At 34.2% G+C, this 13840-nt stretch overlaps 1 protein-coding gene and 1 long non-coding RNA gene across 4 annotated transcripts in view; one reads left to right on the top strand and one right to left on the bottom strand.

Annotated features, from left to right (window-relative positions):
- The first annotated feature begins 986 nt into the window (after window positions 1–986).
- Window positions 987–5810, top strand: LOC110018853 (polygalacturonase At1g48100-like). The gene is made up of 7 exons (XM_020716313.1): window positions 987–1478; window positions 2862–2993; window positions 3918–4082; window positions 4176–4220; window positions 4295–4502; window positions 4785–4975; window positions 5051–5810. Exons 1-7 carry the CDS (start codon window positions 1110–1112, stop codon window positions 5441–5443), a joined length of 1503 nt encoding a protein of 500 aa, XP_020571972.1. The 5' UTR covers window positions 987–1109; the 3' UTR covers window positions 5444–5810.
- A 2423-nt stretch (window positions 5811–8233) lies between these two features.
- The window catches only part of LOC110018980, an 8953-nt gene continuing 3346 nt past the window's right edge, over window positions 8234–13840 (bottom strand). The window contains exons 3-4 of one of the 3 annotated variants that reach the window (XR_002293416.1): window positions 8850–9594; window positions 8234–8727 (exon numbers count right to left, since the gene is read on the bottom strand). This is a non-coding gene — a long non-coding RNA (uncharacterized LOC110018980). The other 2 variants (XR_002293417.1, XR_002293415.1) reach the window with 2 other exon arrangements.

The raw sequence follows: 13840 nt of genomic DNA, 5'->3' as shown, positions 1-13840 counted from the left end.
TAGCAGCCTAGCTAGCTAAGTTGCTTTGGATGACTAGCTAACCATATAATAGGAGCTTAAATAATTGAAATATGGGCATTGCAAATTATTCTTTACTATAATAAAAAAATAGTGAATGCATAAAAACCCACCTGGCAAGACAACACAGCATTAATTAGAAGCATTCTGCACAAATAAAGTTCATAGGTCGACTGAGAAGATTAACTCTGTTTTATAAATAGTTATTATATGAAAATTACATAGTTAAAGTTGAAAATATTGATATCGAATAATTAGTCTTAGTATAACACAATATAGGTAAAAAATGCACATGAAAATTGCATTTATATATATATATATATGTGTGTGTGCGTCTATATATTTAGCATTGTGTTTTAGGCACGAGCGGCTTGCCCTGTAGTCTTTGATTCTAGTATGAGAAAACAATAGTAAATTAAATTAATCTTTTATACTGTTTTGATAAATATTTGTGTTAAAAGTTTCTAAAGGGTTTAAGTCAGGCAAAGAATATATGCCCAACCGTTGTCCGTTGGCGTTGGGATAATGGGAACAAAGAATTCCAACTAAAAAACCAGAAGGAATAAAAAGAGTATGAGCAAAATCAATGACAACTATAAACCGCTGAAAAAGATTTCATCAGCAATAAAAAGATAAACGGCTATGCGAAAAAGATTTCATCATGTGAACCACATCTTTTAGAGTGTCTTGTTTAGCACTGCTGACATGAGAATTCTGATGCATCAAATGTATATTTTTATTTTAAAACATATAATTAAATTTAGTAAGCTGTATTATTAATAAAAGTCACTTCATAATTTTTTTACCTCAAAATTTTGACACTTGCTTAGTCATTTCAATTATATCTGATTATTATGAATCAAACTGAAAAATACATAAAAAATATGTGCCCAATAAATATTAAGCTACTAAAGTGCTTTCAAATGATCCAATATATATATAATGTACTAAAATATTGGAATGTCAGGCCGCAATCCTGTGGTTCCCTCCCTCCCAGTCCCACAGCGACGAGAGCTATTTAAACTGTTAACAATTCCCTCCTCTCCTACCAACTCATCATCTTCCCCTTCCTCACTTCCTTTCTCTATAAAATGCTGCTCAATGCAACAAACGCCATTAAACCAAATATTGCCAAAAGACAGAAAGACATGGCTGGATTCAGCCTGAAAGCCGTTTTGTCAATCCTGCTACTCATTCTTCTCATGCTCTGCCATAGCTTTGAAGTCTGCGAAGCAAGAAGAGGCAAGCATTGGAGGCAGAAGAGGCTTCCAGCTTCTTCTTTAACAAAGAAGAAAGGAAAGGGGCAAGGTGGCGGCGGCCCCGGCCACAAGAACCACCACGGTGGCAGCGGCGGTAAGACTAATCCGGCTCCCATGCCAAGCCCGAGCCCAAGCCACAATTCAATATACGACGTGCTTGATTTTGGGGCTAAAGGGGATGGGGTGACTGATGACACTAAGGTGGACAACATTTATCTCTTTGGCATTCTTCAATGATTTTCCTTTTTCGTTACAGAGGCACCATATCTTTCTGTATTTGTTTGCGCAATCTTTTTAAATTTTAAATTATTTTTTTTTTTTTTTTAATTCCGTTGGTTTTGTTTGTTTTGTCTGCGGAGATTGAAAATTTTGTTTGCATGCACGTGAAATTAAAATAATTATTAACCAATTAAACGGTTCCAAGCGAAATATTATTGAGGATGGCAGTACTCATATTATTGGAAAGAAAATTAATGTTTAGAAACACATTATGCGTACTTTTAACTACTTAGTTCTCTAGTTCGCATTTGAAGCTTCCAAAAAAGGAAAAAAAAGAAGAAAATATATGACACCGAATAAGTGGGCATGACGATGTTGTGGATCGTATCATCTCACATAATACAATTCAGTCTCCGAACATCCACACAACGCCCATAATGTTTTGTTCTAAAGAATAACTTTTTAAAAGAAAACTAGATGATTTTTACATAAAAATCACAACTTTTTCTTTCACAAAAACAGTAAAAAAAAAATCAAGAGTAGTAAAATGTCTACTTTTCTAGTTCTAAAAACAACCCACGTCAAACCAGAGGACTTATCCTCTTCAATTAAGGAACCCGAATTGAAATGCCGGATGCGCTTTTGAGCATTAGCTTTATCATAATCGTCAGACCCTACTTTTATCGGGTAACTTCTCTTGAATACTAACACTAATCGCTTATCTCAACAAAGATTACTTTTAGTTTCAATTTTTTAGTTATTAGAAGTTTCTGTTTCTATTCTTTTACTTTAAATTATTTTATATTACTGTCATAGTATCACATTTCCGTTCATACCACTCAATTCTGTATTTACATATCTTACAAGTAAACTTTAATTTTTATATACATGCCACATTACCTATACATGAAAAAGGCGCACTTTACTTTTAAAAAGTTAAAATGATGATATTCTTTGTGATATGAGAAATTTTGATGCTATAAGTGTATAAAAAAAGTAAAGTGTAGGTATTAGACATGTCAAAAAATACATAGAAATTGTGTGGTATGTAGGTTAATGCCCCTAATACGAAACAAATTAGCGGTGAAACCAACAAAAATTTTCAATTATGTTGATAATAGAAAATTGTCCCCTCACCCGAGGGCAACTAGAGAAACCCATACCATAAAGCATTAGCAACTATTCCTGCGATTAAATCAGAGCAGAGCTTTGAAGTTTTTAATTCCCTCTTCAGTACATATAAGTTATTAGTTCTTACAAGTAAACAAATATCTCTCTTCCCCGCATCACCATCTTTCAAAAGTGCGTATAGTAGCAGTAGAAGAAGAGCGTTGCAGTTTTATTGACTGGAAAATGACAGTGCAGGCATTCGAAGAGGCTTGGACTGCGGCCTGCCAGGTCGAGGCATCAACGGTGAAGATTCCGTCAGATTATACATTCCTTGTCGGCCCGATCTCCTTCTCGGGTCCTTACTGCCAACCTAACATCATATTCCAGGTATAATATTTGAGGCTCAAAGGTAGCTAAATACCCATTCCACCCAAATCTTTATACGTACATTAAACATTTTCTTGAAAATGTATATTCACTTTAAGTTAAGGTTACTGGTTTTTTTATATGCTTGAGAAATTAGAGAGTTATACAAGTAAATGTAAGGACAGAGGACTTTAGAAATGTAAATATATAAAAATTTGTGTTATGTATGTAAATATCCGAAAAAAAAGAAATTGCAGCCTAAAATTCTTGAAAACTATGATGTATTATGGATTGAAAGGCATTTCAAAAACCAGCAATGTAATGAAATACACGTGATCAACTTTCCAGGCAAGGCTATATGACAATTTAGCGAGCCCAGGAAAAAAGGAAAAACCGTAACGGTTAATTGGAATTTTTTATTACGCCCGTTGGACATGTGACTGCCAACTGCTAACTGATTTCTGATGTGGAATGATTTCAAAATGAGTGGCTATAGCAGCTGCCGGCATGTGAGACCGCAGCAGCTGAGTGAAGAATATAGTAGCTGGCAAAGATGTCTTTCAGGAGTTATCAGAGAAACACATATATGCACTAATAGTTAAAGGTGTAATTTTTCACGGTGATGATGCGTGAGTTTGAATCGTGCATGTTGCTTTTTGGGCTCACCTTTCCCTGAAAAAAAGAAACATATATCTTTCCCAATGTAAAAATAATTATCTACCCATCAATAAAAAATAAAGGGGGTTCAATCTCTTATGTATTTACACTATGGCGGTATTTTTTATGTGAGAAGAAATTTGGGGTGGTATAAATGTAAAAGGTAAATTTTAGGAGTTAGATATGTAAATGCATAGGAATTGAGAGATATATATGTAAATGCCCAAAAAATAAATAAAAATATAACTGATAATCACACCTGATGTTTGTATCTTTCCTTTGTTGCAGCTGGATGGAACAATCGTTGCACCTACAAATTCAAAAGTTTGGAGCCCTGGACTGCTCTGGTGGATAGAATTCACAAAGCTAAAGGGAATCACAATTCAAGGTCGTGGCACCATAGAGGGCAGGGGCAGTGTCTGGTGGACCCAATCAGAACCCGACAATGAACCTGTAAGCCTCAGGCACCAGATTATTGCATTTTGAGTTGTGATAGATAGTTCGTCTGAATTCCACTCACAAAATTCTTATCAATGACTGCTGTAGATAAATGAGCAACTTGGCATGAAGATGCCCAGCATCAAACCAACAGTAAGCCACAGAAAACAAAACATTTTTTTTTTCTCTTTTTGTATATAACATGACCTGAATACGATCTTCTTCAGGCATTAAGGTTTTACGGTAGCTACAATGTAACGGTGACGGGCATAACCATCCAAAACAGTCCTCAGTGTCACCTCAAGTTTGACAATTGTGAGGCTGTCCATGTGTTCAATATGTCTGTCACATCCCCAGGCGACAGCCTCAACACCGATGGAATTCATCTTCAGAACTCAAAAGATGTTGCAATCCACCACTGCAACCTGTCCTGCGGTAATTCCGTAGCCTTTCTGGACAATAATGAAATATCTAAACTTTAAAAGCATTATGCTTTACAGCGCATCTCCCAACCTACAGAATGAAGTTAATATATAGATGTGAATATATGTGAAAATTACAAACATTGCTTGATGGTATAATTCAGTAGGTTGCTTTGCTACTACTGTGCACCAGACAAATAAGCATACCATTTAAACTTTATAACTACTAACATATCTTATTGTATACACTGTATGCTCTTACATAAGAATTGTTCGTTGCATTTTCCTGTTTCAGGTGATGATTGCGTATCAATGCAGACAGGATGCAATGGTGTGAAAATACATGATGTAAACTGTGGACCTGGCCATGGGATCAGCATCGGAGGTCTTGGAAGAGACGACACCAAAGCATGCGTATCTAATATTACAGTGCAGGATGTCAACATGTATGGAACCATGACAGGCGTCAGGATCAAAACCTGGCAGGTAAAATGCAGCTTTTACTTACTGAGCACTGATATAACCTGATGACTAAACCACTTCCAAAAATATTCATTGCAGGGTGGTTCAGGTTCAGTACAAAGCATAAGATTCTCAAATATCAGAGTTTCAGAGGTGCAAACACCTATAGTCATCGATCAGTTCTACTGTGACAGAAGTTCCTGCAAGAATCAGACAACTGCAGTAGCATTATCAAGCATTGCATATGAGAGCATCAAGGGGACATATACTGTAAAGCCTGTGCACCTAGCCTGCAGTGATAACACTCCCTGCTCCGACATCAGCCTGACTGAAATAGAGCTCCAACCCATGCAAGAGCATTATCACATGTACGATCCATTCTGCTGGCAGGCTTTTGGAGAATTGTATACACCAACTGTCCCTCCAATTCCCTGCCTGCAGAACGGAAAGCCAACAAGCAACCGCATCCTCTCCGATCATGATGTCTGTTGAAGTGCATGAGAAACATGGTGTGTATTAGGTGTGGCTGTGAAGCTCCCAACCCCCTTTACATAATGTCCCGGGGAATACAGATACATTGTATTTACAATAAGGACATCTATGCCGATTGGCATGGTGGTACTTAAGAGGTTGAATCATTTGTATGGTTCCAGTATCTCTAATGTGCTGCCCAGAAGGTTGCTTACTGGTGCTTATTGGCAGCTCTGTGGATGTCTTCATGATTAAATATTGGTGGGTTTTGTCAATTTGTCAGTTGTACAAAGAAATCAGTTTAGTATCACTACTACCTTGTACCATCATATAGAACTATGTCCTTGCGCTTATAGTACTAGCCTTGAATATATTTGGAATTGAGTAATTACTCAACTCTTCTAGTAACCAAAGATAAGACAAATGTAAAATGTATTGCAAGAGATTCCTGACTTAATGTTAAAAATACGGCAAAAGAGCTATAGCAAAATTCAATGATTGACAGGTAACCCTCGTCAGGAATAACTTTTGATACCAGCCACACAAAAGTGCTAAAAGGCTAAGCTTGAGTCTAGTAAGAAAATTTGGAAAATAAACCTGAAATGATTACAAAAAAGTGAACTTTTAACTAAACGAGATTTAAGCAGCAGAAACAGATAGCATCTAACATAGGGCTCATTTTATCGAATCCTAGTGTGTTAATTCATCCATAGAAAGTCACCTGACAAAACAAAGCTTAGCAATCATCTCTGTTCCCTCATCAGCTGCTTTGATTATTTTCCTCTAGCATTTCATTACAGCAAAATTGCAAGGGCCACCATGCGGAAATAGCATCCCAAGCTTTCCATCATTCATAACCTTACTATTATTATGTTTTATTCTTATTGATTTCATCACATCCAAGTGATACTACATTAAACGCATTTCAACTATGTAAATTTTCCAGATGAGCAAGTTCCTATCAGAAATCATCCAAACAGCGCAAAAAGACAACTACATGGGGGACTTCTACAAATTTAAAATTCAATATAGATCATCAGTGCCAATACATAACCAATAAATATTTAGCCAACACATCTGAGTTAAAAAATTTGAACATCCGTACTGTCCATACATCAAATTAAATTTTATTACTAGTACGATGTGTCTCGTCGAATTGTAATTTGCAAAGCCAACCGTCAAAATAATGATAAATATGGAGGTGACTCAAGTGACTCCCACAGGAGACACCCCATCTTAAAAACAAGTCACAATAGGGTAAGTAATAAACTCGGTAGGATGTACCAAACTTTGGAATATATGCCAGCAAGTTAACTAAATTCAATATGCTTGATACTGAATAATAAAATTATACCACAAGCATGCATAACCATGAAGAACAATATTTAAAAAAGGCATTCTTGATGCAAAAAAGCATTTTTTACTGGAATGGGTGCATCAATGGTAGTCATAATAAGAAGTATAAGCAATTATTAATCAATGTCATGCTAATAATATCAACATAATAAATGAATCAATTTGCAAAAAATAAAGCAACAAAAATCAGTAAATAAGGCCAACCAAAGCTAGCAATGGGAATAAACGCTTAAATGAAGAGGAAACCTCTCTCAATTAATAAATCAGTATTAGCCTAAGAAACATAGAGCTTGCCAGCTGCTCTTAGTGAAGTAGCAAAGGAAATACTTAAGGATTCTAAATTTATAATAAACATTACTTTTGGGAGAATGACTAGCTATGCTAAGGAAAAGGCCGGACTCTATTATTTTGACAATGGTTTTGATGGAAATAGACAATGTCAAATTATATGTTTAAATTCTAATTTGATTTCCAAAGGCTGATATTATACTATGGTATTTTAGGTTAGGCCATCTTAGTTTTCAATATTAAAAATTATTGTTTCTCAGTTTACTTCAAAATAAAAATTTATCATCCTTCCAATGTGAAGTCTGTTGGTTTTTCAAACATCATTGTGCATCTTTTTCTCCCCAAATTTACAAGCCAGCTGCACTTTTTACTATGATTCATAGTGATATTGGGATCCTTGTAAAAAACATACACAATCTAAAATATACTTTATTATCTTTACTGAATCACACGAGATTAAGTTGGTAAATTTAATGAATGAAAATTTTGAGGTGGAAATAGTTTTTAAAAATTTTTACACCATGATACATAATTTTAAAAAACTATTCAAATATTATGAAGTGATAATGGTCGCAAATATTTCAAAAATATTTTAAGACAAATTAAAAAAAAAAAGTTAATTGAAGCTTTTGTTTAGACATCCCACAATAAAATGATATGATTGAAAGAAAAAAACAATGATTGGAAGTAGCTCGAACATTGTTATTTACAAATCAGGTGTCAAAATATTTTTGGACTGGACCTATTCTTACTGTTACATTTCTCATTATCAGAACAACAAATAACATTGTGAACATTGGAATATCTTTTGATGTTTTTCAAAAATTTTGTCTATCACTTATTTTCTTCTGATTTACCTTTAAGAATATTTGGGTATATTATATTTGTTCACAATCATAATCATATTCAAGAAAAACTTGAACCTCAAGTTATATAATATAAGTTTGTTAGTTATGCTCCCACCCAAAAGTGGTATAAATATTTTGATTATATTTCCGAAAAAATTATTTTCATAGATGTCACTTTTTTTAATTATAACCCTTTTTTTATCTCATCTTCGAGGGCGGAGGGAAGTGTGACAAAGATTCGACTAACAATTTTCTTGACATTCTTCAAATCAAAGACTCACAAAATAATATCTCTTTAACAAATTTTTTTTTTGGTGGGGGTGGGGGGGGGGACGGACAAAACAAAGATTTGACTACTGATTTTCATGACTTTCTTCAAATCAAAGCTCATAAAATAATATCTATCCAACATTGATTGTTCAACTTGAAATTCAAGCTATATTATATGAGGAGAAAGTGAATCGAGTTTTTTAAATATTGAAGACGATACAAATTTTTCTATAATGTAATCTCATGATGTTCACAATCCTATAAAAACTAATGAAGAGAAAGCAGAAAAAAAACTATGAAATTGATACCATTTGACAATTTCTACTTGCGACAAAGGATAACTCCAAAGAAAGAGTCTACGAAACATTTGCATTGCCCATAATCGATGAATTCTCCAAGTAATGTCCTCACTGAGTTTTTACCCAATGATCAGTCAACTTCATCTTCGAGTTCTGAGTCTTTTAGTTCTGAACCTAAGATGATATAGCTGAAGAGAATTCTTGAAGAGTTATGGATCCCGATACACATGCCAATGAAGTTGTCCTGTGACATTAAAGTTGTCATAAGCATTGCAGAAAATCCAATGCAATATGATCACACAAAACATATGGAGATTGATAGCTACATCATAAAAGAGAAGATTGATTGTGGAGTTATTTGCATACCTTTCACCCCAACAGTGCAACAAATAGTAGATATTTTTACCAAAAGACGAGTGTGAGAATAACATGACTTTTCTGATGAGGTGATCTTCCTCTGCTATTTATCTTATAACCGAGTCTTAGGAAACCAAAGAGAAATAATTATTTTGCCCTTACAAAAACTACATCAACCATATGCCCCCTTCCATTTGATTTCAAGAAAATGATAAGAGTATCAACATTAAGTGACAAAATATTACAATGTTAACTAGGAAAGAGATTAAGACAACAAAATATTAGTCTCATGCTACAATATTTTCCTTGGCAGAATTTGATATTTTGGAATGATAAGAAGAAAAAGAAAACATTTCAATGTCAAAGGTTGAGATTGAATATAAAGTATTTTCTTCTACAGTTGTAAGAATTATTAGGATACAACATATTTTGCAATTGTTCAAATTACCATTGAACAAGCCAGCTGTGTATTTAGAGACCAAAAATACCGGGTTGTGACCAATAATCTAGCCTTGTATGGTCAATCAAAACAAATAGAGATCAGAGCTAACTTATTTCATCAAAAGAACAAGTGTCGAATATGATGACAAAATGATATTGATCTACGTCTATTATCTGCAAGTAAACTTGATTAAATGCATTGAAAAGAATAAAAGGTGGCGCAATTTCCTGAGAATTTGACTCTGAACATCTCGTTTGCATTAAGAGACCTTATTTGTTGCCCATTTCAACAAATGAAATCTTCCTGATGCATCTGAAATGCATAAACGATCCAAATAAGGCATATTGTATAGCTCAAGTTGTAACACAAGGAGTGAACAAAAATTTTCACACGTAAGGGAGAGATAGAAGTCACAATAAGGTTTGCACACACATATATTCTCAATAAATCAAATCATACACATCTTTTTTGATGCAGCAAGAGATTTAGGACCCATTTGGGGTGGCAGTAGAGGAGCGGGGCGCTGCATTTTTCTTGTGTTTGGGGTGGCGGAGCAACTGCGGTGCCCCGTGTTTTTCCTTAAACACAGGCCGCAGGTTCGGCCCATGGCCCGCTTTCAACTTGGTGCCCTCCTTTGTGATTCCACCCTAACTCTTCTTCCTCCTCGTTTGGCTCTTTACGCAAGGGGTAAGCTGCGATCCTCCCCTCCTCTTCTCCCATGCTAATGACGCTCCCTAGTTCATCCTCCTCTTCTCTTGTGTTTCTCACGCAACGTGGTTCTCGTCATCTCCCTTCTCTGTTAGTTTGCGGTAAGCGCATTTTCTACAATATAAGTGAATGCCTTGTTCGTTGGATTTGTGATATTAGATTTGAAATGTTCTTTGGTGGTAAGGATGTGTGGATTGGATGTGAAGGCTACATGTTCTTGGTGGCCCGATTTTTGGTTTGCTTAGCTAGATGTGAATGCTAAATGTTGTTAGTTGTATGTTGCTGGCAGTGTAGCAGGAGACATACACAGTCTGCATGTTAAGAACAATATAATCATTATATTAATTGTAATTTTAATAATTTTTACTTTTTTTGGCACTCTTGGTACTCCCTTTTAGGTGAGATGTGTATCTAAACTTTTTGTATTATTTTGAAGTGAATTTCTGTTTCTGAAGTATCAAATATATGTCTATGACAGTTCTATTTGAAATAAAATTACTAAACAGGAGCAGAATTGTTATTTGTCCAGAAAACAGCTGTGTGACAGTTGTTTTTAATCAGCTGAAACAAACAGTCAGTCAGCTTCCCAGCAACAGCTTCTTGAGGCAGCTAAACTGCACCTGCCCCAAACAGAACCTTAATTTTGGTCATGTCATCCCAGCTACCGGTACAAGCCTTCTTTGGCATGGTGGAAAGGCCATGCATGCTGCATAACACTCTCTTCACGATAGATGATGCTAAACTCACCATAAAAGCTGGACAAAATAATGTCGAGATCTAATTAACACAATGAAATTGAAAAATATTGAACCAAAGTTGTACAAATAAGTCCAAAATAATACCATAAAGTGCACATAAACTCATGTAAATGAGAAAAATAACTAAAGAAAAATGCACTCACTAAACATTGTTGGATGACCAATGAGCACAAGTGACACTTAAGGTGTGCAAAATGAACTGATAAGCATGCCTAATAGCATGTAAAACGAAAAAAAAAAACAACAAAATTTGCACGATCAAAAAGCTTCATGTGCATTCTAATGATAATGCAACGGACACAAGGCAAAATTGAACCTAAAAAAAAATAAATAAACATAGGAAAAGCATATATTGTCAGTGTTTATATTTTAATCCACCGCACCAACAAAGGCACATATAGGTCTTCAATTTACCAACAAAAAGAAAATATGACAAGATTTTCCCACCATACTAGCAAATGTATGTACAATTACTTAAATTGTAGTTTTTTCCCTATCGTGCTAAGAAAAGCACTACAAATACTTATAAATTTTATATTTTATATATTAGAGCACAAGGAGGTGTTGACGGTGATGATAAAGTGCACATAAACAACTAAAGTGCACATAAACTCATGTAAATGAGAAAAATAACTAAAGAAAAATGCACTCACTAAACATTGTTGGATGACCAATGAGCACAAGTGACACTTAAGGTGTGCAAAATGAACTGATAAGCATGCCTAATAGCATGTAAAACGAAAAAAAAAAACAACAAAATTTGCACGATCAAAAAGCTTCATGTGCATTCTAATGATAATGCAACGGACACAAGGCAAAATTGAACCTAAAAAAAAATAAATAAACATAGGAAAAGCATATATTGTCAGTGTTTATATTTTAATCCACCGCACCAACAAAGGCACATATAGGTCTTCAATTTACCAACAAAAAGAAAATATGACAAGATTTTCCCACCATACTAGCAAATGTATGTACAATTACTTAAATTGTAGTTTTTTCCCTATCGTGCTAAGAAAAGCACTACAAATACTTATAAATTTTATATTTTATATGTTAGAGCACAAGGAGGTGTCGACGGTGATGATATGATGATTTCGGCGAGAAGAAAATACACAATATATATTTTTTTCCTTTTTTAATAATAATATATATTTATATATTTAAATATATAAACATGAAGAGGAAAAGTGAGAATAGTTGTTTGGTGGCCGAGGACAGCTTCCGACAGAGAAGTATGAGCAAATAATGCGACAAGGAAGTACTTGTGTGGATTGAATATGAAGAAAGTTACGAAAAGGAGAATGGAGACTTATGCGAGGGATTGTTGTCTCTGTTGTGTCAAACAAAAGGCAGACTGGAGTGGCTTAGAACAAAATTGAAGAGATAAGGGGGATTTGGCTAAAATGATTCAAAAATAAAAAATATGGATGAAAGGTTTCATGTGTGACTTAGGACGTGTGACTTAAGACGTGTGACTTAGGACAAGGAGGCGAGTTCGGGCGAGCAGGTTAGAGTGATCTCAGGTTCATGTATGACAGAGGGATGACAACGAGATTCTCTATGTGCCAAAATTAGTGCATTATTTGGCTATAACAAAAAAACCAAACCGAATCAAATTTTATTTAGACGACTTGGTTTGGTTTCAAAATTAGTGGTTTGAATATCTATTTTAATTATGTATATTTTATTTTCATTTTTGGATTGGTTTAAGAATCACAATTTTGGATAAAACAAAAAAATTGATTAAACAGTTATAAATTAAAACCAATTTTGCAATTCACATTTTTTGTTTTGTTTTTTCTTCTCCAGTCGAGCTTCCATGAAAGTAACCAATTGTTTTTCTAATTATATATATATTTTTTACTTCCTCTTATTGTTATCGGTTATATAATAAAAAACTGCATGATATATATAATTTGCACAAATAATTATATGATATAGCTAATGCTGGTTTAACCAAAATCAAACTGAAATAATTGAAATAATTTTTTGTTTAGATTTGTTCGGTTCTGCATTTTATTTGGTCGATTTGATCCAAATTTTTAAAGATCCAAGACCAATTAATTTCACAAATTTGTCATCCAAACCGACCAAATGCACACTCCTAGCCAAACACTGGGGGGAGTTTTGGTTTCGATGAAATGAGAGAAGAGAATCACAGTGAAATGTTGTGTGAAAACAAATATCGTAAGACTTTTGTTAACAAGGAGCGGGATTCAGTATCAATGGAGAATGAAGCTGGAAGGTTGGTTGGAATGGACGTGGTTAAGGTTATAAAAATGGGAAGAGTTTGATGGGAATAATGTTATGGTATCAGGTAATGGTTTCACATTCATGTAGGGACTCAAAAAAATTGATTACATAAAATTTTCTCCAAAGAATAATTTAAAGATTATAAATATCTAAAATTGGCATAAAAATCTAAGAACAAATGAAAATCACAAAATGATTTTGATTTACGCCACAAAAGAAAAACCCAATTATAGTCTTATAGTAGAATGGACCAAATTTCAATCATGCACACAAAATCAAACACAAATATTTAGACGAACAAGACAAGAATATTACAAAAAGAAGGTCTAGGCTTCACATCATTATAAGAAAAAGTTTCTACCAAAAATTACCATCAAGACTTGTACCGCATATGAAAAATTCAAATCCAAATAATACACACCTTCTTGGGAGAAACCATGATTATTTTATGGTAGGAACCATGCTAAATATTTTATTCACTGAAAATAGGGCAGCAATCTAATCATTACATAAGCAAGTATGAGGCCATTTACAAATCAAATTTCACAAAAAGAAATAGTAAAAAAATAGTTTAAATAAGATCATAGAATAAAGTTAAACAAGGGGCATTTACCCTCGGAATCAATAAGTATAACTCTTGGGCTAAAGCTCCTTGGAAATAAAAAATTTGGAACAAGTGACGAATTCCTACAAGCCTTAGAGGCCCTATCTATAATAAAAATTCTTAAAAATTGGTAGACTTATCGAATCACAAAATATAGCTTAAATATATGAGTCTTCAATTCAACAATGTTGAATTTTAATCTGGACAGCAAGTTTCTAATCCTACTAATTCA

Source organism: Phalaenopsis equestris, unplaced genomic scaffold (genome assembly GCF_001263595.1).
Source record: "Phalaenopsis equestris unplaced genomic scaffold, ASM126359v1 Scaffold000036, whole genome shotgun sequence".
NCBI classification, from domain to species: Eukaryota; Viridiplantae; Streptophyta; class Magnoliopsida; order Asparagales; family Orchidaceae; genus Phalaenopsis; species Phalaenopsis equestris.
Note: the sequence above shows the minus strand (reverse complement) of the source record. Positions and strands in the feature narration are given on the sequence as shown.

Bases quoted from the DNA above. Each gene is read 5' to 3' on its own strand.
- LOC110018853 (XM_020716313.1), top strand. From the start codon at position 1,110: ATGCTGCTCAATGCAACAAACGCCATTAAACCAAATATTGCCAAAAGA. The intron at 1,479-2,861 runs GTGGACAACATT...ATGACAGTGCAG, and splicing joins GGGTGACTGATGACACTAAG to GCATTCGAAGAGGCTTGGAC. The intron at 4,083-4,175 runs GTAAGCCTCAGG...TGACTGCTGTAG, and splicing joins CAGAACCCGACAATGAACCT to ATAAATGAGCAACTTGGCAT.